Source organism: Schistocerca nitens, chromosome 1 (assembly GCF_023898315.1).
Source record: "Schistocerca nitens isolate TAMUIC-IGC-003100 chromosome 1, iqSchNite1.1, whole genome shotgun sequence".
In the NCBI taxonomy this organism is placed as follows: domain Eukaryota; kingdom Metazoa; phylum Arthropoda; class Insecta; order Orthoptera; family Acrididae; genus Schistocerca; species Schistocerca nitens.
In genome coordinates this window covers 1,312,403,269-1,312,426,724 of record NC_064614.1, presented here as the reverse complement: position 1 = coordinate 1,312,426,724, position 23,456 = coordinate 1,312,403,269, and the positions used below count along the sequence as shown (strand labels likewise).

General features: G+C 40.8%; 1 protein-coding gene across 2 annotated transcripts in view; it reads left to right on the top strand.

Moving 5' to 3' along the window:
• The window catches only part of LOC126202922 (kanadaptin), a 236,982-nt gene that overhangs the window by 186,762 nt on the left and 26,764 nt on the right, over positions 1-23,456 (top strand). For both annotated transcript variants that reach the window (XM_049937018.1, XM_049937010.1), the window contains exon 6: positions 9,743-9,928. In XM_049937018.1, the coding sequence (XP_049792975.1) occupies positions 9,743-9,928 (186 nt within the window). The remainder of the gene's footprint in view (positions 1-9,742; positions 9,929-23,456) is intronic.

The following is a 23,456-nucleotide window of genomic DNA, read 5'->3' as shown; positions in this document are numbered from 1 at the left end:
CTGTCAGTGTGGATTCCGGAGATTTAGGTCCACTGTCGACAACACGGCCTTGCTAGATTCAACCATTCAGCAGGCTTTCATACGTCAACATCGCTGTATCAGTATATTCTTCGATATCAGTAAGGCATACGATACTACTTGGAGACATAGTATTCTCATACATTTGCATCAGTGGAGCTCTTGTGGCCACCTCCCCATCTTCATAAGGTCTTTCCTGTCTCAGTCGTTTTTTAGGTCAGTTGGTGACACTGTCACATCATTTTAAGCAGGAGAATGGTGTCCCTCAGTGCAGTGTTTTGAGTGTTACCATGTTTGCCATAGCCAGTAAGAAGTCCTGTACAGTGCTCCTTATTTGTGGACGATTTTTCTGTTTTCTGTTCCTCGTCCAATATTGTAACAGTGATCTGTCAGTCGAAACTTACATTGCGGACATTAGAGGAGTGGGCTGCAAACATGTGTTTTCAGTTACTTGCAGGTAAGTGTGAGCGAGTGAGTTCATTTTAATCATTCCCGTCATATTTTTAATCTACCTGACGGGCTTATAATATACACTGTTCTACCTTTTAGAGACTCGGTGAGGTTTCTGGGCCTCATTTTTGATAGCAAGTTGTCGTGGTTACCACACCCGACAGGCCCGAAAGCCAGAACCCTCGAGGCACCGAACATCGTAAAGTGCTTCAGCCACACGTCTCGGGGAGCAGATGGGGGCTTCTGCGCCAGTTTTAGAGGGCTTTTCGTGCATTTGCAGAGGGACTATAGGTGCACAGTGTATGGATCAGCAAGGCCTTCTTATTTGGAGATGATTGACACTGTCCACCGTGTGAGTATTTGGTTGGCCACAGGTGCTTATAGGACCAGTTCCATTCTGAGTCTCTGTGTTCAAGTTGGGGAACCACCACTCACCATCCAGCGGTAGCTCCTCACGTTGTGTCAGGAATGCACGCTCCTCGCAACTCCGACTTTGCCCCGATATCGTACTGTCACTTGCCTGCCTCTGGAGCGCCTTTTCTCGAACTGGCTACGAGCCACAGTTCCATTTGGGATCCGTGTGCAATGTTTGCTGATGTCACCTGCAGTGGAGCAAGAAGAACGTCAAATCCAGGGTTTTGACCGTCTACCGCCCTGGTTACTGCAGAGTCCCAGAGTGATTTTCAATTTGCTGCAATACGGGGGAGACTGCACTCCTACTTCTGTTTTTAATGCAGTATCTTCTGACGTATGTTCTGGACACCACAACTATGTAGCTGTCTTTATGGGTGGGTCTAAACAGGGGGCTTCAGTTGGTTGCTTTGTTGTTTCCCCAAATCGTGTCCTCGAGGTCTGATTGCGTGAAGACTTTACTGTCTTCGAGACAAAGTTATACACAATCTTCCGGGCGCTGGAGCAGAAGAGACGTTCTCCCAGTGCTAAATTTCTAGTCAGATTCGATTCTCTGAGTGCCATTCATTCTGTATGATGTTTTTACCCAGCAGAATGTCTGTTCCGACTACAGTGGCTTGGAAATGAGGTGTTCTGCTGGGTACCAGGGCACATCAATATTGCAAGGAACAAGAGTGCAGATCTATCAGCCAGTTAGGCATGTGGTAATACTCAGCTATTTAAGTGTGTCATCCCCCCCTGCACGTTATAGTCTCACTGTCGAGATCCCGAGTCTTGCTCTGGCAAGAGCACCCTCCAGTGTGTGGTGCTTGTGGTGTACAGATTACTGTGCACCATATTTTATTGGACCCTGTGTTATTTTCCGATCGAGGACCGCAGAGCGAAGGGCCTGCCCTCTATTTTAAGTAACATTCAAACAAATGTGGGTCAAGTTTTAAAATTTTGTGAATTATCCAAGATTTTAGGGAGATGGTTTTAATGTGTTAACAGGGTGACTGGCTGACCCATGTTTTTTGTAAGTGGTCAGCCAGTTACAGTTCATTGTGCTCTACTTTTAGCTCCATTGTCTGTTTATTTGTGTTGTAACCTATATATAGGTACTTTTACTTTTTACGTTATTTTAGCACTCGTCAGATAGAGAGATTGTGTGGTCAATTTGAGTGTGTGTGATTTTATCCATATTCATTTGTTTTAATGAGTGTCAGGGTGCTGATAACATTGCTGTTGAGCACCCGTAAGCTCCAACCACACACGCAAGTGTAAATTGAAATGATATCATTTTTGAGACATAGAAACACACATACCAACTTTCGTTTATGTCACCCAGCTTCTTCTCGGCGTCGTGATTTATTTTATTTTATTTATTTAGGTTTTTTTTTTTCCTTCTGTCAGTGTAAAGATGTGTCTGACTTTCTGATGCTAAAAGATCCTGAAGTTTTTACTAGTAAATTGTGATCCATTGTACGTTAACATTTTCATGGTTATCCCACATCCAAAAAAATTTCTTTAAGCAATTTATTATAGTGGCTGTCATAATCTGTATAATTGGATATAACTTAACATATTTGGAGCAACGTTCCACAAAGACAAAAATGTATGTCACACCACCTCTTCCTTTCGGTAACTTACCATAAAAATACACAGCTGTTGCATCATGTGGTGTCTTTGAATTATATGATGCATTAATGTTATTTTCTTTGACACTCTGGTGTACCTCACGTGTTGTAAATATTTATCTTATCTTTCTACTTATATAAAAGGATTTACTCATATGTTTGATTCACTTATGCATCCCAAAGTGCCCATAGCCTTTACGGATGAACAGCATAACGCCACTGTACATAGTTCATGAAATGCGTAACCTCCACTGGCCTTTATCACACTGCATCTTCACCTATCATCCACACGGCTTTTTCTTTTAACAATAGTGATGTCTTTTCACATCTTTCTTGCTTGTTACTGAAATATTCATCAGTATTTACATCTTTTTTTTTTTTATTAACTATGGTAGTCTCCTCACTTCACCATTAATGTTGCTTGAATTCAGAAAATTAATCAAAACCAAATCTCGTGGTCCACCAGTATGTGTAATATCATTCAAGCCTAATCGTTATCATGACGATGCATCTGGCACTATATTATCTGAACTTTTTATATAGTATATTTCTGTTTGATATTAATGTAGTAACAAGACCCAACGAATTTATCCACTATGTAAGATTCTGTTTTCCATAAGGAAAGTTATGACTAGTTGGTCTGTTTCATTATGATCTTAGGCCCCAAGTGACCAACTGAAACAATTGTCAACAATTCCTTCTCTGTCACTGTGTAGTTAAGTTCGTGTTTGTTGGCATTCCAACTAGCGAAAGCTACTGTCCTACAATCTAATGTTGGATTCCATTCCCTTGAAACAATTCAAAAGTGATGCCATACTCAGAAACATCAGCTGTTAACTTAAAAGCTTCATTTATTACTTGGTCATTTAAGATAGGTGCACTGATTAATGCCTCCTTAAATTATTAAATGCTTTTGATGCTCCTACATCCCATACCCACTTTGCTCCTTGTCTTAACAGTGGTAATAACCTTGGATCATTAATTCATAACTGTTTGATATTTTTCAGTTCTGAGCAATCTTTGACAGTTTTTATTCTTTCTGGATCTGGTATAATTCCGTTTGTTCCTTCCAGGTGTCCTATAAATTTTAGTTCTTCTCTTGCAAAGCAATTTTGAAAGTTTAGTTTTGATGCCTTTTTCATAAAATTTGTCTAACATTTTAGTTGATAACATACAGTGTTCTTACCAAGTCTTGGATACTAGTAATATATCATCTACATGTATAATTAATTATTCTAATAATTCCTTTCCCAGAACTACATGTCATGCTTTTGTGAACACAGGGACCCATATGTTTAAACCAAAAGGTAATTCTTTTCATCGATAAGATGTACTATCAATGAGAAAAGCCATCAAATCTGTCAATCTGAAGTACATTCCTTCCTTAAACTTAGCTAGCCCGTCATCAATACGTATGAGCTTCTAAAACTATGAGCATAACTCCTGTGGCTTTCTTTACTAGTAGTAAAGGTTTATTATATATGCTTAGACTCCTTTGTATTACCTATTTTCTTATTACTTATTTCTTTGTTCACAGCTGATCTTAAACTTAGTGGAACCGGGTTTGACTTACAAAAGAATGGGTCATGATCTTTTATCTTAAAGCTTCAAATATAATACTTCTGGCATTTCAGGATACATACACTTATAAAGTATAACACAAATATTTTTTTTTACTCCTTCGTATACAGATGTGATTTGTTAGCTTTAAACACTATTTGTGTGATTCACACATCAATATCTTCTGTTGGTTCTTTGTTACTTACTATTTGAGTTGTAGCAACTAACTGCATAATATTTAATGATAAGCCGATGTTATTTTCTGTACGATTCACCTTCACTTCTTTCTTTTTTTAGTGTATCTAAGTCTTCAACGAACGTTAATAAATAATCCACATTAGTCCATCCACTATACAGTATCTCCCTTCATGCATATTATGGTAATCACTCAGAAATGTGTATTAAGTGCTTTCAAATATTTTGATCTGGTTAAATGCCATCCAGTGTACTTTTTATATGTATCCCATGAGCTATCATAGTAATTTGGGTTTAATAGTTCAAAAGTTAATTTCTCTTGCGTACTCACCCACCCATATTTTCTTTTACATTTTTCCTGGAAGTCCTCCCACAATTTAAATTCCTCAAAGTGGACTCGCTCATACTGTGGTGTCAGATACTAAATGTACCAGTGCAAAATCTTATTTTCTTGCAGTCATCCACTTTCTTGGGACATTACTCTTATCCGCACTGCTTTTTCCAGGCGCCAACACCTCGTCTCTTGTCTTTTTCGACCTCTCCAGAGCATATGACACGACGTGGCGGCACCATATTCTCGCCACGTTGCACGGGTGGGGTCTCCAGGGGTCTCTCCCCATTTTTATTCAGAATTTTTTATCTGTTCGGACATTCCGCGTTTTAATTGGTACATCCCATAGTTCACTTCATATCCAGGAGAACGGCGTTCCACAGGGTTCTGTATTGAGCGTGCCCCTTTTCCTTGTGGCCATTAATGGCCTTGCAGCAGCAGTAGGGTCGTCTGTCTCACCCACGTTATACGCTGACGATTTCTGCATCTTTTTCAGCTCCTCCACCATTGGTGTTGCAGAACGTCGGTTGCAGGGAGCCATACGCAAGGCGCAGGCGTGGGCCCTAGCCCATGGGTTTCAATTTTCTCCTGTGAAGACTTGTGTTATGCACTTTTGTCGGCATCGAACTGTCCATCCCCACCCTAAGCTTTATCTTCAGGATGCCATGCTCAGGGTTGTTGACACTTACCGTTTTCTGGGATTGCTGTTCGATGCCCGGCTTACTTGGCTTCCACATATTCGTCAGCTCAAGCGTCAGTGCTGGTGGCATCTGAATGCCCTCCGCTGCCTCAGCAACACAACTTGGGGTGCAGATCGTAACACACTGCTGCAGCTCTACAAAGCCCTTGTGCTGTCCTGACTGGATTATGGGAGTGTGGCGTATGGCTCAGCGTCGCCCTCAGCGTTGCAACTGCTGGACCCCATTCACCACTGTGGGGTTCGACAGGCGACAGGGGCATTCCGCACCAGTCCTGTTAATAGCCTACTTGCTGAGGCTGGGGTTCCTCCGCTCCACATTCGGCGTCTACAACTCTTAGCCAACTATGCTGCCCACGTTCGTTGTTCGCCTAGTCACCCTAACTACCGTCTTCTTTTCGCTAATGCGGCAGTCCATACCCCACACCGGCGGCCTCGATCAGGCCATACCATTGGGATCCGTGTTGGGTCACTCCTTAGTGACCTAGAGTCTTTGCCTCTTCCATCTGCTTTTCAGGTCCACCCACATACACCACCTTGGTGTATTCGTCGGCTGCAGCTTCGACTGGACCTCTCACAATGGCAAAAGGATTCAATTCCTCCTGCAGTCTTGCACCGCCAATTTCTTGCTCTCCTCGACGCATCCCGCGACTCGGAGGCTATCTATACAGATGGCTCGATGGTTGATGGCCGTGTGGGGTACGCTTATGCTCATGCGGACTATGTAGACCAGCGCTCCTTGCCGGACGGCTGCAGTGTTTACACCACAGAGCTAACAGCCATTTTTCGTGCCCTTGAGCGTATTCGTACCAGCACTGGAGAGTCTTTTGTCATTTGCAGTGACTCTCTCAGTAGTCTGCAGGCTCTTGACCAGTGCTACCCACGCCATCCCATTGTTGTTGCCATCCAGGAGTCCGTTCATGCTCTTGAACAGCGTGGACGTTCAGTGGTGTTCATATGGACCCCGGGACACGTTGGGATAGCGGGAAACGAACACGCCGACAAGTTAGCTCAAGAAGCCACCCGCAAACTGCCGTTGGAGATCGGCCTCCCGGCCACTGATCTCCGATTTGTGTTACGCCGTCGGGTCTTTGGGATGTGGGCAGACGAATGGCGCACTCTGTCTGTACCCAACAAGCTGCGGCGTGTAAAGGAGACCACGACCGTGTGGGGTTCCTCCATGCGGGCCTCTTGCAGGGATTCTGTTATTCTCTGTAGGCTCCGCATTGGTCACTCTTGGCTGACGCATGGTCATCTGCTGCGTCAAGAGGACCCCCCTATTTGTCGCTGTGGTGCAACCATGACGGTGGCCCATATATTGTTGGAATGTCCTCTTTTAACCGCTCTCAGGCGTGCTTTTAATCTCCAGGGTGATTTATCATCTCTTTTAGGTGACAATGTCTCTATGGCTGATCGGGTTTTAAGTTTCATTCGCGCAAGTGGCTTTTATAGGTCCATTTAATTTTATTACATCACCCTCTTTTGAGCTGTATCTTTTACTTAGTTTTGTGTTTTAATTCGACTCCCTCCTATTCTTTTAGGCTGGAGGTTTTAACGTGTTGCAGAGTGGCTGGCTCATCCTATTATTTTCGTGATCAGCCAGCCACGATCCTCTGCTGTACAGTTTTAATTCTTTCTGCCTTTCTTCTCTTTGTTGTTTTTATTGCTGTGCTCCATTTTCCATGTTTCTTTCTTATTGACCTTGGGGATTTTCTTCCCCTGGAATTTTTATCTTGTGCTTCGAATGACTAATGGATGGTTTCACTGTGCTCTGTGTGTTTATGAAACAAGGGACCGATGACCTATGCAGTTTGGTCCCTTTAATTCTCAAACCAACCACCCAACCAACATTACTCTTAAGAAATTTGCATCAGTGTACATCACCTTCGGGTCCAAATTTATGGAATTGTTTAGATCTGTTTAATCCATTTCCTAATTGTCATTCCTCTAATACCTCCTCACTCAGTGTTAGATGCAAACGACGTATTTCTAAGGTCTGGCTTAGTGTTATTTAACTCTTGCCACATTTTGAAATTCTGTCTGATGATCAACAGTATTATCCATAGAATTTGAATTACCACTAGTAGTGTCTACTTTTTCTTGGAGTTTCTGTTCTACTAATTCCTGTACACACTTCTCCAAATGAGGTAAAATATTTTGAGCATTACCTATTTCAATAAGCTTTCTATTTAATTCCACAACTTTGACCCTATTTTGTGTATCTGAGATTTGGGTTGCTACAATTTTAGAAATCCTTCATTATTGTATGTTGTTTGATCTTATCTTTTAGCAACGGGTACCGCTTTCTTTCTACTGTGTTGATGAAAGATGGTCACGCAGAAACTTTAATTTCCTCAGCTCAGTACAGCCGATAGATACACAAAACAGAACAGAAAAATTTTATCCTAGCTTTCGGAACTTTGTTCCTTTGTCAGGGAGGAGAGAGGGGAAAAAAGGGGAAGAAGGGAAAGTGGATTCAGTTACTCACAACCCAGGTTATGAAGCAACTGGGGAAAGGTAAACAGGGAGGGTAGCAAAGATGGAGGCATGGATGTCAGAGGGAAGCCAAAGATATTCTACTGTAAGTACTGTGCCAGCTTCAAACCAATGACTAACAGATACAGAAGTGCATCATAGAACAGTGTGTTTCTGTGATACTTTGTAATCTTTCACCACTGAATAATTATGTCACATCTTTTGTACTAATTGTCTGCAGCCACAATGGGAATTTCATTGACTTGGGGTGCATTGATTCAGTGTTGTTGTTCTCCAACTTGTCTTTTGTTGGCTTGAGTCATAACTTTATATTCATTGGACACGATTTGATCCTGTGCTGTTGTGAATATGTGGCCAAACTGATTGTACTTAGTTTGTTTTGTAATGTTGTTTGTTCAAGAGTTTCTTTCTGTCTGCTTGTGAAGTGTCGCACTTGATCCTCTTCTTTAATTTCATTGCATTGTTCCCCTGTTAAATTTTCTCTCATTCTATTGAGTCTCTTCTGGTGTGAAGCTAAACGTGCTTCTCCTCTGTTTAATTTCTTCAGTGTCCTTTCTGTTTCCTTCTTTTTGATTCACCATTGGCAAAACCTCATTATCACGTATATATACACTTTAGAATGGGAACAGGATAATGGAACATCCTGGAACATTGTAGAATGTTCTGGGCCATACGTTGCTTAGCTAGGCTGTATTCTATCCATGCCACTGTTATGGAACATTCTTGGACCTTCTGAAAAATTCTATAACATTCTGGAACTTTCTAGAATCTTCTCAAATATAAAATAACATTTTTCAAAATTGTAGTACATTCTATCTGTCATTATAGTACTGTGACATGAAATGAACCACATTCAATCACTCTGTGACAATATTTTTGTTGTAAATTGAGACAATACTAGTTTGAAAGTAAGTTTGTTATTCCTCAGTGGCGCTGTCAATCACAATAAAAGAAAAATGGTTTGTTGTTGTGCTATGTAAAACATCATTTTCCACATGTTTTTGATTTACCAGTATGGTACGTTTGTGTAAACCCAAGTGTGCAGTATGTTTCAAAATGAGTACATTGTAGCATTATTACATTCAACTTACAATCGTAAATAATACATCAAATGAATATCATAAGTGCTGCAAAGCCTTAAAACCCCTATATCCATTTTGAAATAGCCTGTATTATCGATGTCACATCCCTGTGAAACCATAGTTCAAACATTGTTTCTCCATAGATATTCACAGACCAGACGTGTGACAATACAGAAGTGATTAGGAGTTACTAAATTTTTGTTGTATTATAGTTGTGCAATCTTTATTTATGAAATATAATATTGTAGTTGTGAAGTACTGGCAGAATTTGAATTTTTTTCTTTTAATATGTGGTTATAAAGTAAACATTGAATCATCTTGTGGCATTATTGGCCAGGAGACTGCAGCTGGGATAGTTGGGCTGCCTAGTGCTAGTCTTTTTCTTTGACGCCACTTTGGCAACTTATATGTCAATGAAGATGTGATGAAATGATGAGTACAACACGAGACACCCAGTTCCTGTGTGAAAATAATCTCTGGCCTGGTCAGGAATCGAACCCTCTGACCCCAGGTAATGAAGGCAGCAATGCTGACCTCGAGCTATGGACTATTTGAAAGTAGTTGATGGTTAAGAGTGTGGCACCTACTACATAATACGACTAGAATTAAAAATTTCTTCGACATATTGTAATCCTAATTGTGACGGTGGAAGGATCACATTGTTCTACTGTGTTTGTTGGTGTTTTTACTTTACACATTTTGAATAGCATGAGATGCCAAAATAAAAACTGCAGACAATTTGTTTGTGTTGAAATTATGTTGTTCAGCCATAATTCAGCTTGTAATATGGTCTCAATACTGCCACAGTGCTACACTTTGAGATACATTCAGCAACAAGATCTCACTTACAACTGCGGTGATTTCATTGTATGTTCTTGTTTTTCAGCTCAAGAAGTACAATGAAGTTCAGCAACAGATAAAAGAAATGGAAAAACAGTACATCATAGCAGCACAGAAACTTTCTCACAATAGTGGTGATTCCGTGGATGGTGATGATGAAGATGCTCTGGATGCATACATGACACAGTTGTCATCTGGCATTGTTGATAAAAAAGCTGTGTCCAATTTGAAAGTATGTTCCTGGAGTACATTTTCACACTTCATAATTATTTTCTTTATGCTTATTAGTATTGTAGCACAATGTTCTCTTTAATTCTATTTGAAAGATCACATTTCATTTTCATGGATCTTTTGGAAGCTCAGTATATTGTATTTGTTTGTGTGTTAATGTGTAAGTGGAATACTTTGTTCACCTGTGTATCTGTGTGTAGACAGAGAAGCACACTACCCTGTACGCTCTCAATCTGTTATTCCTTAATGCTCTGGTATAATCAAACCTTCCAGTAGAGGTAAAGACACAACAGGCAGCCTACTAGTGACATTGACGAGAATACAGTGAAAGTAGTTTACACAACTCGAGCACATTTAACAACTGAGGGACCGGAGGCCTGTACGTGCCCTCGTAAAGGTACTTCCCACACCAGGCGTCACCAGTGTATTGCCACGTGAGCACGGCAGTCCTGCCGACGGCAGTCATCGACCGGGCTGCCCCTGACAGCTGCCTCAGGTAGTCGATCGTGCCGTTTAAACGTCTGCGCCCACTACTCCTGCTGTAGGAGCCCGACATACGTCTGCTGCGGGTGACAGGTGTAGTAACGGGCAGGTTACTACAGTCCTCCTCGAATGCGTGCGTGTCACGGTCCGTGATGCTGTGACTGGAGGGACACCGAGGTGACCCGTGGGCGGGACCTGTGCAGGGCTTGCAGAGCTGTGTGGACGTCGAGAGTCTGCGGTGAGGAGCACCGGTGTGATCGCCGACAACAGCGAACTGGAGAGGGGAGTCTCTGACTTGGCTTAGGGGAAGGCATTGGCACTGATGCCAACTGCAGGGAGTGAACATACAGTCATTTCTGACAGAGCCCTGACTGCTGGGTAAACAGGCACAATTGGACCCACTTGTTCCCGGAGTGGCCAGGGTAGATGTATGACGAGGAGTTGGGCCCACAGCCCAAAGAGAGATCCCCCGTGTCCGTCCCAGTAGCAGCTGATTCTGGTAGCATACCACAAATCGATCTCCTGTGCGAACTGTGAAGGCTGCATTAGCTGTGGACTTCAGACAGAATCCAGTGACAGTACCATCCCAACACCCTGGCCCAGACTATGCTGGGTTTACTTGTTTATACATTTATTTTACACATCTAGTTCCTTTGGAGCAAATCTGAGAGGTCACGGAAGTTGTCAGTATGTGAAATTAGAAAAGTAATAACAGATACAATAAAATGTTTATGAACCCAAAAAAAGACAAGCCATAAGTTTATGTAAACACAGTCAACAATATAGCACAGGAATCAGCTTAATTTTTCAAGGAACTGCTCGACAGAGTAGAAGGAGCGACCTGTGAGGAAACTCTTCAGTTTCGATCTGAAAGTGCGTGGATTACTGCTAAGATTTTTGAATTCTTGTGGTAGTTTATTGAAAATGGATGCAGCAGTATAGTGCACACCTTTCTGCACAAAAGTTAAGGAAGTCCGATCCAAATGCAGGTTTGATTTCTGCCGGGTATTAAGTGAGCGAAAGCTGCTTATTCCTGGGAATAAGCTAAAATTGTTAACAAGAAGTGACAGTAAGGAATATATATATTGTGAAGCCAATGTCAGAATACCCAGACTAATGAACAGTGCTCGACAAGAGGTTCACAAACTTCAGGTATTGCACAAACCACCTGTTTCTGAGCCAAAAATATCCTTTGAGAATGGGAAAAATTATCCCAAAGTACAATACCACAGGTCACAAGCAACTGAAAATAAGCAAAGTTGACTATTTTTGTGTCCAACTATCACTTACTTCAGATACCATTTGAATAGTAAAAATAGCAGCATTAAGTCTCTGGATGAGATCCTGAACATGTTTTTTCCACGACAGTTTACTGTCTATCTGAACACATAGAAATTTGAACTGATCAGTTTCACTAATCGTATGCCCATTCTGTGAAATTAATACGTTGTTTTTTTTTTTTTTTTTTTTTTTGTGTCTTAGAAACTGTAAAAATTGAGTCTTACTGTGACTTAGCGTTAGTTTATTTTTTACAAGCCATGAACTTGTGTCATGAACTGCACTATTTGAAACAGTGCCAATGTTGCACAGAACAAGCTAGTGTCATCAGCAACTAGAAATACTTAAGAATCACCTATAATACTAGAGGGCATATCATTTATATAAATATGGAACAGGAGTGGCCCCAGCAATGATTCGTGTGGCACCTCCCATTTGACAATGCTTCCACTCAGGCTCCACATCATAGCCATTCTCAACACTGTGGATAATGACATATTGCTATCTGTTGTTAAGGGATGGCGCCGATAGAGAAAGTACGTGTAGGTTCAGCTCCCAGTTATGAAGATAAAAGTAATAGTAATTGTAAATTGTGTATCAGAAAAGTTCGTAAAGGAATTCAGTGTAGAACCTGCAAGTACTGGTTTCATGAAAATTGCTGCAAGATCAACTTAAAACTCGTAACTGATGACTATTTGTGGACCTGTGAGCCGTGCATAGCAGCCGCGTGTGAAAGTAAATTTTCAAACATTATCAAAAATAAGGACGAAATAATCAGAATGCTACAAACCGATATTGAAGTGCTAGAAGTGAAATACGCTGTCCTCCAAGACCGATATACAGCTCTACAAAACAGTAGTGCTTCGACAATGTGTGTAGATCGGTGTTATGTACGTCGTGAAAACGTAACCGTCGACGACGCCACATTTATATACAAGAAAGGAAACCCACAAGTGAATAAAGAAGTCTCGACAGTGGACAAAGTTCAGTGCTTGATAAACAGTGATAATTCAAATAACAAAAACAGTGCATCTAAACTTATAGTAGACGGCAACACGTGTACACAAAACACACGTGGTTGCGTAACAAAAAGTTCCGATCGCGTACGTAAACAAACACAACGGAAAAATAACGTAAAAATATTTGGAGACAGTCATGCTCGCAATATTTCGACATGCATGTCGAACTCTGCTCAAGATGGTTCGTGTATATCAGCAATTGTTAAACCAGGAGCAAAATTCGTGAATGTGGTAGAAGACATACACACAGAATGTGCCAAATTCACGGAAAAAGACTGTGTTGCGATAATCGCAGGAGCAAACGATGTTTATTGCAACGAGGCCAGCACTTTCATTAAAAAGCTACTCGTATTGCTGCAGTTATTACAGCATACAAACATAATACTAACAACTGTGCCCACGAGATATGACCTGGCAGACTGGTCTTGTGTGAACAGAGAAATTCGCCTAACGAATAGTAAACTGAAACACTTTTGCACTAAGTTTACGAATGTGACGCTACTGGATACAGACAGGTATGAGAGACACTGCTTCACAAAGCATGGACTACATCTAAATCAGTTTGGCAAAAATAAACTAGCAGCAGACATTGGAAAAGCTTTTCATGAAATAATAGGCCTAAACAATAACGATCATGAAAGCAGACCAGTCATAGCCCTAACTAACGAGGGAAACTAGTGAGCTGGGCCAACTCTAGCAGGATTTGGTCCAGTAACAAAAATCTGCAACAAGTAATTAATACACAAACGAAAGTTCACTCAAACAGCAATACAATTAAAGACAAACTAAAGTTAACAGTGTTTCATCAGAACATAAGAGGCCTATACTGCAAGCTGGATCAGTTCACAGCAAATATAGAAGACACAAAAGGTATAAACAGTGCCCACATTCTGTGTCTAACAGAACACCACATCACTGCTGGTATTGAAGTGGTCCCTATTCCCAACTATGTTTTGGCAACATCTTATTGCAGGAACTATATGGACAAAGGAGGAGTAGCTGTATATGTAAAGAACAATGTCTTGTTCACGGCAATAGATGTACAAAGATTCTGCTTTGAGCAACATTTTGAAGTATGTGCTATAGAGGTGCCAGACACTGTCTCCAGATTAACAGTTGTGGCAGTTTACAGGGCACCATCTGGTAATTTTAAAGTGTTTGTTAAACAATTAGATACTCTTTTGTTGTACTTAAGTAGAAAAAATAGGGGCATTGTAGTTGTTGGGGATTTTAACATAGATTTCTTGGTTCATTCTTCCTGCAAGGTGGAGTTTGAAAATCTCATGTGCACGTACAACCTTGTTCCCGTGGTTAGCTCGCCCACCAGAACCACAACCTCTTCCAGTACTCTCATTGATAACGTTTTTGTTGATCAGAGTAAAGTCAACCATATTAATATTGAAATGGTTATAAATGGTCTGTTTGACCATGACGGACAACGAGTTACTTTCAACTGTTTGGGAATTCCTCTGAGTGACACCTCACCTAGATGGAAAACAGTAAGGAAAATAAGTGAGGAAGCTATTCAAACGTTCAGATCATGCCTTCAGCATACTGACTGGACACCTGTTTATCTAGCAGAAACTGCTAATTCAAAATAACAATTTATTCACAAATGAGATAGCAGGTACCTTTGAAAGTGTATTTCCAAAAAAGTCATACAGAGTCCAACCTGCTAGGTCTGCAAAAAAACCATGGCTCACTAAAGGCATCATAGCTTCCTGTCAGAGAAAAAGACAACTCTACATAGCATCAAAGACTTCTAACAACCCTGCTCAGCTAAAACATTATAAACTCTACTGTAAAATTCTTGCCAAAGTAATTAAAAACTCTAAAAGTATGTGTATAGCATCTGAAATTACTAATTCTGAAAATAAAATTAAAACAATCTGGAATGTGATAAAGAGAGAAACAGGGACTGTAAACTACACCAAAGACAAAAATATTGTTTTAACTGTTGACAACTCAGAGATAACTAATAGTGAGGAAATTGCTGAAATCTTTAACCAACATTTTTTAACTGTCCCAACACAGATAGGTTGCCGTGGTTCTGTAGATAAAGCTGCCTGTATAATGAAAAATAATTTTCCAGAACCTTTCAGTCAAATAAGTGTGCCTCCCATTACTGCCAATGAAATCAAAAAAATCATACAGTCTTTGAAAAATAAACATTCTGCTGGTATCGACGATATTTCAAGCAAGCTGTTGAAGGCTTGCTGTAGTGAAGTGACCGAAGTTTTGGCACACATCTGCAACACATCCATGCAACAAGGAGTGTTTCCAGACAGAATGAAATACGCTGTTGTCAGGCCCCTGTACAAAGCAGGGGATGCTACAAATGTGTCAAACTATCGCCCTATCTCTCTATTAACAACATTTTCAAAAGTCCTAGAAAAAGCTCTGTACAACAGGATTGTGGCACACCTTGGTGACCTGAACATCATTAACAGTCAGCAGTTTGGTTTTCAAAAGGGAGTTTCAATAGATAACGCAATTTTCTCATTCACAAATGATGTTCTAGAGTCTATAAACAGAAAGAGTCTGCCAATTGGTGTCTTATGCGACCTATCAAAGGCGTTCGACTGTGTAGATCACCAGATACTCCTCAAGAAGGCCTGTCATTATGGAATTACTGGACCTGTAGGGAACTGGTTAAAATCGTACCTCGAAAATAGGAAGCAGAAGATTACTCTAGATGTTTCAGATAGTGTATCACAACATATAGTGGACTCTGAGTGGGGAATTGTGCAGCAGGGAGTGCCACAGGGATCAGTGCTTTGGCCCTTGCTGTTCCTCATATATGTTAATGACCTGCCTTTATCCATCAATAAGCAGTGTAAATTTACAATGTTCGCTGATGATACAAGCATTGTGGTGGATAATGTGTCAACTACTGACTTAGAATCCGAGGTCAATGATGTCCTTAAAGAAGTTCTGGGTTGGTTTAGTATTAACTCCCTTTCAATAAACCTGAAAAAAACCAATTTTATCCAGTTCCAGACAACCCACAAAAACCCAAAAGAAATAGTTATCACACAGAATGATCAGATGATAAAGCAAGTGTACTTATCAAAATTCCTAGGCATATACGTGGACAGTAGGCTGAACTGGGAACGTCACGTTCTACAAACACTAAAACGGCTGACGTCGGCAACATTTGCTTTACGAATTTTGTCACGCTTCAATGACATTACCATCTCAAAGTCAGCTTACTTTGGCTATTTTCATTCAGTCATGTGTTATGGCATCATCTTCTGGGGCAATACACCTGCCGCAAAGAAAATCCTCGCAGCACAAAAAAGAGCAATAAGAATCATTTGTGGTGTACCCCCACGAACCTCATGTCGAAATCTTTTTAAACGACTTGAAATACTGACAGCAACATCTCAGTACATATATTCACTGATGTGCTTCATAATAAATAACCCCACTCTGTATGAAACGAATTGCCTACATCATGAACATAACACCAGAAGAAAAGAGGATTTCCACTGTGAGTTAAAGAACTTGACACTTATTCAGAAAGGGGTAAAGTACGCTGGAACGAAAATTTTCAATTCCCTACCCAACAGCATCAAAAGTATAAGGAGTAGTACATCAGTATTTAAACGTAGCTTGAAAAATTATTTACTTGAGACCTCACTTTATTCACTAGAGGAATTCTTTCAGAGAAATAAGTAAAACCCAGATTGGAAAGATGTTTTTAAATTTTTTGACACTGTTTACTGTTAAACTAATGTAATAATGCCCTAATGTAAAAATTCCTGTTTTTCTTATTTCCATTTTTGGGTCACTTTTAAACCCAAAGTGGGAAGTTTTGATTACTGTTCAAGGTTAAAATAGATGCAATAATGCCCTAAATATAAAACTGCTATCTTCACATTTATGTTGACTAGTTTTTAAGCTAATAAGTATGACTTTTGTGCACTGTTATTAATACTATAACAATGTCTTTATTCTATGTATTTTATTATGTACATTGACACGTTCCACATCTGAGTGACTTGCTCACATGTACAGATCTATGGAACAAGTATATAAATAAATAAATAAATAAGAGGTGAATTAATTGTGAGCTACTCCCCGTATTCCACAATGGTCCAACTTCTGGAGCAATATTTTGTGATAAACACAGTCAAACACCTTAGTAAAATCAAAAAAAAGATGCCTAGTGTTTGAAACCTTTTGTTTAACCCATCCAGTACCTCACATAGAAAAGAGAATATAGCATTTTCAGTTGTTAAACGACTTCTAAAGCCGAACTGTACATTTGATAGCAAATCGTGTGATGTAAAATGATCAATTATCCTTACATACACAGCATTCTCAATAACTTTAGCAAACACTGATGGCATAGAAATAGGTCTAAAATTGCCTACATTATCCCTTTCTCCCTTTTTATAGAGCAGCTTTACTACTGAGTACTTTAATCGTTCAGGAAACTGACCGTAACGAAAGGAAAAATTGCAAATATGGCTAAATACAGGGCTAACATGTGCAGCACAGTACTTTAATATTCTGCAAGGCATTCCATCATATCTATGAAAGTCCTTAGTCTTCAATTATTTAATTATTGACTCAATCTCCCCCATGTCAATATCACACAGGAGTATTTCAGACATCAATCTCGGAAAGGCATTTCCCAAGGGAGGTATATGATTCCCTGTAGAAACTAAGTTTATATTTAATTCACCAGCAATGCCCAGAAAGTGATTGTTAAATACTATACACATATCTGACTTATCAGTAACAGAAATATTTGTGCTACGAACTGACTTCATATCGTCAACCTTGTGCTGCTGACCAGAAAGTTCCTTCACAACTGACCATATGGTTTTAATTTTATCGAGTGAATTAGCTATTTTGTTTTTGCACCACATACTCTTTGCCTTCCCAGTAACATCAACAAAAGTGACACTGCTGGGGTGTGCCTGCCCAGCAGCAAGAGATTGAGCAGTGTCTGTGGCTGATGGCCACGTTCTGTGTCTTAAACGCTCGGACGAGGCGTCGTGCCTCGTCGTTCGACTGCAGGTGGAAGGAACGCGCCGTGAAAAGGCGCATATACAAAAGTCCTTGAAATATTGCATAACAAACTAAAACTGGGGTGCAAAACAAGCCTTCTCTGGAGAATACCTTTGACAGGTCCTTGACAGTTCTGCCTGCTGTCGCAGGCAGAAAACAGATGACACAAGGAAAATGACACAAATCATCAGTTGCCAATAATTAAAAAAAAAATAAATGAAATAAATAAAAAGGACCGGCAAAATCGATGTGGACCTTTTTGCAAGGGAAGGGTAGTGGGCAGGGCATTTCTCATTTCAGGGCACAACAAGAGTTAATCGAAACCCTGGCGAAGAATGCAATTCAGTTGCTCCAGTCCTGGGTGTTACTTAGTTATAGGGGGAATACTCCTCTGTGGCCGGACGGTGGGTCTTTGGGAGGTGGTGGGAGACAGGAAACATAAGGCATGGGAGATTTGTTTTTGTACAAGGTTGGTCAGTGAAGGCTTCAATCAGACCGTCAGTATATTTCAAGAGGGTCTACTCATCACTGCAGATGCAACAACCACGGGTGGCTATACTGTACAGGAGGAACTTCCTAGTATGGAATGGGTGGCAGCTGTCAAAGTGGAGGTATTGCTTTTGGTTAAGTAGGTTTGATATGGATGGAGGTACCATCTTCGAGGTGGGGGTCAACATCTAGGTAGGTGGCTTGTTGGCTTGAGTAGGACCAGGTGAAGCAAATGGGAGAGTAGATGTTGAGGTTCTGGAAGTATGTGGATAGGGTGACCTCACATTCGATCCACATAGCAAAGATGTCACCATTGAATCTGAACCAGGTCAGGGGTATAGGATTCTGGGTGTTTAGGAAGGATTCCTCTAGATGGCCCATGAATAGGTTGGCATAGGATGATGCCATGTGGGTGCCCGTAACCCTACCCCACATTTGTTTGTAGGTAATGCCTTCAAAGGAGACGTAATTGTGGGTGAGGATATAGATGGTCATGGCGTCTAGGAAGGAGGTTGTTGGTTTGAAATCCATTGAGCATTGGGAAAGGTAGTGTTCAATAGTGGTAAGGCCACGGGCATTAGGAATGTTCGTGTACAGGGAGGGTGGCATCAATAGTGATGAGCAGGGCACCGTATGGTAAAGGGACAGGAACTGTGGAGAGTCGGTGGAGGAAATGGTTGATATCTTTTATATAGGAGGGTAGATTCCAGGTAATAGGTTGAAGGTGTTGTTCCACGAGAGCAAAGATTCTGTCAGTGGGGACACAGGACCTGGTCCTACTCAACCCAACAAGCCACCTTCCTAGATGTTAACCTCTACCTCAAAGATGGTTACATCAGTACCTCCGACCATATCAAACCTACTAATCATCAACAATACCTCCACTTTGACAGCTGCCACCCATTCCGTACCAAGAAGTCCCTCCCGTACAGCGTTAGCCACTCGTGGTCATCGCATCTGCAGTGACGAGCAGTCCCTCTCGAAATATACCGAGGGTCTTACGGAATCCTTCACTGACCGTAATTATCCTCCCAACCTTGTACAAAAACAAATCTCCTGCGCTTTACCTTTCCAGTCTTCCACCACCTCCCAAAGTCCGACAGTCCAGCCACAGAGGAGCATTCCCATCGTAACTCAGTACGATCCGGAACTGGAGCAACTGAATTACATTCTCCGCCAGGGTTTCGATTACCTCTTGTCGTGCCCTGAAATGAGAAATGTCCTACCCACTATCCTTCCCACCCCTCCTACCATGGTATTCTGCCATCCACTGAACCTACACAATATACTCGTCCATCCTTACGCAACCCCTGCTCCCAATCCCTTACCTCACGGCTCATACCCCCGTAATAGACCTAGATGCAAGACCTATCCCATACATCCTCACACCACCACTTACTCTGGTCCGGTCACCTATCCCATCAAAAGCAGCGCTACCTGTGAAACCAGTCATGTGATCTACAAGCTAAGCTGCAACCACTGTGCTTCATTCTATGTAGGTATGACAACCGACAAGCTGTCTGTGCGCGTGAATGGCCACCGTCAAACTGTGGCCGAGAAACAAGTGGACCACCCTGTTGTTGACAAGCTGCCAAACATGATATCCTTCATTTCAATGACTGCTCCACAGCATGTGCCATATGTATCCTTCCCACCAACACCAGCTTTTCTGAATTGCGCAGATGGGAACTTTCCTTGCAATACATCCTATGTTCCTGTAACCCTCCTGGCCTCAACCTTCGTTAGTCACTGTCCTCACCCATCCAGCCCCTTTCCTGATCCCATTCCAGCACTACGCAGCCACCATTCCACCACCACACCCAGTATTTTTTTATTTATTGTATTTTATCCCCCCCTGCCTGCCACCCAAGCTGCAGCAGTTCACTGTCTGCCATCCCCACTGTATTATCTCTCCCCCTCCCTACCCCATGTGAGAGTTGTGTTTGCGTGAGTGTGTTTGTACCTTTGTGTGTCTATTGTTCACAAGGGCCATTGGCTGAAAGCTTTAAGTGTGAAAATATTTGTGTTATGCCCATCTGTGACTCAGCATCTCCGCTGTATGGTGAGTGACAACTTTCCTTCTCATAATACTGTAAAATTATGATCAGCTCACCTTTGTGCTCTGATGATGGAGGTTCTCTAAAATTTTGTACTGTAGAGCTTCCAGTTAGCCATTATATCAATCAACTGTCTTATCAGTGTCAGTCTAAAATTGCACAGTACTTGCATCTTGCACAAACAGTGCAGACAGTCGGTTACTGTTCTACTGAATCATTAGTACCGATCACGGTTTTGTGCTACCATATTGAGGGATCGTGTTAAAAGGATCTACAAATTTCCTCAAACAAATTAGGGTATTGCTTAGTATACCGTAGTGCAGCGGAGTGCATCTTTGTAATCATGGTGTGGTTTCACATTACATTCTTTTTCATAAAATAATAAAAGGCTTTTGCAAGTGTTCTTTTACACAACATTTGTGATATTGTATGCAGGGATTGCAATTTCAGTTATTCACCTTCAATATACATCCCGATTGACACAGAAATTTTTTTTTTAATTGAGTGTTGGCACATTTCATTGCTGATGTTGTTGTTGTGGTCTTCAGTCCTGAGACTGGTTTGATGCAGCTCTCCACGCTACTCTATCCTGTGCAAACTTCTTCATCTCCCAGTACCTACTGCAACCTACATCCTTCTGAATCTGCTTAGTGTAGTCATCTCTTGGTCTCCCTCTTCGATTTTTAGCCTCCACGCTGCCCTCCAATACTAAATTTGTGATCCCTTTGTAACGCTGCACTAATGCACACGATACTCATTAAAGCCTGTACTATGGTAAGTTGACGGGCTTCACCTTAAGAGAAAGGATTTTTGTATAGATTTTGACCACGTGTACCTGAATGGAGGCAAAATCAGACTTACACCCACTCAGTAATAATAATGATACGTCAAGCAATTCCGGAGTGCAACCACACGTTAGGACGGACAAGAAACAACACAGCAGATACTACCAAATTGTTAATAATACGGTCGCCAGCCTAATTAGGCATTAACTAAGTTTCTTCCCTGTACAAGTTGATGTACGTTCATGCCAAACAACACGTAATGATACTGCATAATATGGTAAATTTTAGAACCAGAAAATCTACTGAACTAGTAATTTCACTTTCTGTACTAATATGGACAAGCCACAAATACACAACAATACACTATAATGTTTACTACAGACTTCGTACTGACTATTGATCTGATTAAAATCGGGCATAGGTTACCCTAGAAATATCACTTTCGAAACACACATACAATGTCAATTTTGAAAAAGGTAAAACACTGATAAATTTTGGTTTTATATTGACTTTAACTTTGCTGGTCAAATCAGTTCAGTACACTTCAGAACTCAAATGAATAGAAAAGAAGGGGGGGGGGGGGGCGGGGGGGGCTGAAACTGTTATGATCACTGTATTGAAAATTTTGATTATTGAAATCATTAAGCACTCAAGATGTCCAATATATGAGTTACTACTCTTTTTGTCTTATTTCCTGCTCATTTAACTACCATTATTTTTGTCTCAAATTAATTAAACTTCATTACTAAACCAATTGCAACATTATCTTCGAACTTTGTCAGACCTATATTATTCGTCTATTATTTCATTAACAACAAAGTTCTTTAAACATCATTATAACATAGCTAGGTCTGCAGGTAATTATTATTAACATAAATTTTAATTCTTCATCTCGGGACACTCGGATTGCACAACATGTGGAAAGGACCCTGTCTAGGTTAGTTGTGAGGATAATTAAATGATAGGACAGTTCTGGTAAACTTTAAGTTGTTATTGAACAGTATGGAACAAAAGTAACACTGGTCCACACGAATACAGTACTAAAAAGTTCAACCCGTTCGTATCGATGCGGCGGTTGGCAGGTGGCGAGATGGCGAGGCACCGAGCACACATACAATCACAGCAATGGCTCTTGATGTAACGGCACTTTGCTTCTTCTTATCGTCGCAGTACTTTTCCGTTTAGTGCCTATGGAATATTGCCATGCTGTATAGGCGTCGGAAACGGCACATCCGAGGCTCAACGAAATCACGTTTTCCAGGAGAGCCTCCTCGATCCAGATCGTGTTGCTCAGATCAGTGCCCAACTCCGACTACTACTGCTGAACCCATTATGCCATGCCGCGCCCGTGTGCATTTTCCCGCGCTCGCCTGCCTTCCACCTTTTACCGCTCCCCTACAGACAGGGTATTCACCCGAGGTTTTGCATTCTACATATCCTAATACATTGCCTACGTATGGACCAGACGCACAATTACAACTTTAACATCTTACAACAGTCTCGACATTTGTTACACTTCAATTCTGTTATAATATTGCTTGAAATTTGACATAAACATTAATATTCACATCGAAAATTGTTTACAGTTTCTTTAACATAATGGCATGAAACAAAAAAGAAATGAAATCAGAACATCGATTACACTAATTTATCGAAAATCAGAAGAAAAAATTATTATATGTACAATAGTATAGCGTTGGTGTTGTTACACCTTGATGCCTTAGAACATGTCCTACCAACCGATCCCTTCTTCTAGTCAAGTTGTGCCACAAATACCTCTTCTCCCCAATCCTATTCAGTACCTCCTCATTCATTATGTGATCTACCCATCTAATCTTCAGCATTCTTCTGTAGCACCACATTTTGAAAGCTTCTATTCTCTTCTTGTCCAAGCTATTTATCGTCCGTGTTTCACTTCCATGCATGGCTACACTCCATACATATACTTTCAGAAACGACTTCCTGACACTTAAATCTATACTCGATGTTAACAAATTTCTCTTCTTCAGAAACGCTTTCCTTGCCATTGCCAGTCTACATTTTATATCCTCTCTACTTCGACCATCATCAGTTTTTTGCTCCCCAAATAGCAAAACTCCTTTACTGCTTTAAGTGTCTCATTTCCTAATCTAATTCCCTCAGCATCACCCGACTTAATTCGACTTCATTCCATTACTCTCATTTTGCTTTTGTTGATGCTAATATTTACAAATATCTGTAAAATATGTAATGCGTTATGACTTACATCTGCACTTGCAACTAACATAATTTTAGGAGTAGTGTCCAATTTTGATGATATCAGGTTCTATGGCAGAAAATATCGATTCAAAACCACACATACACTGGTCAAATTTAATATATTTTTATACTAAACTCGGTCTGTTCTGATGTAAATC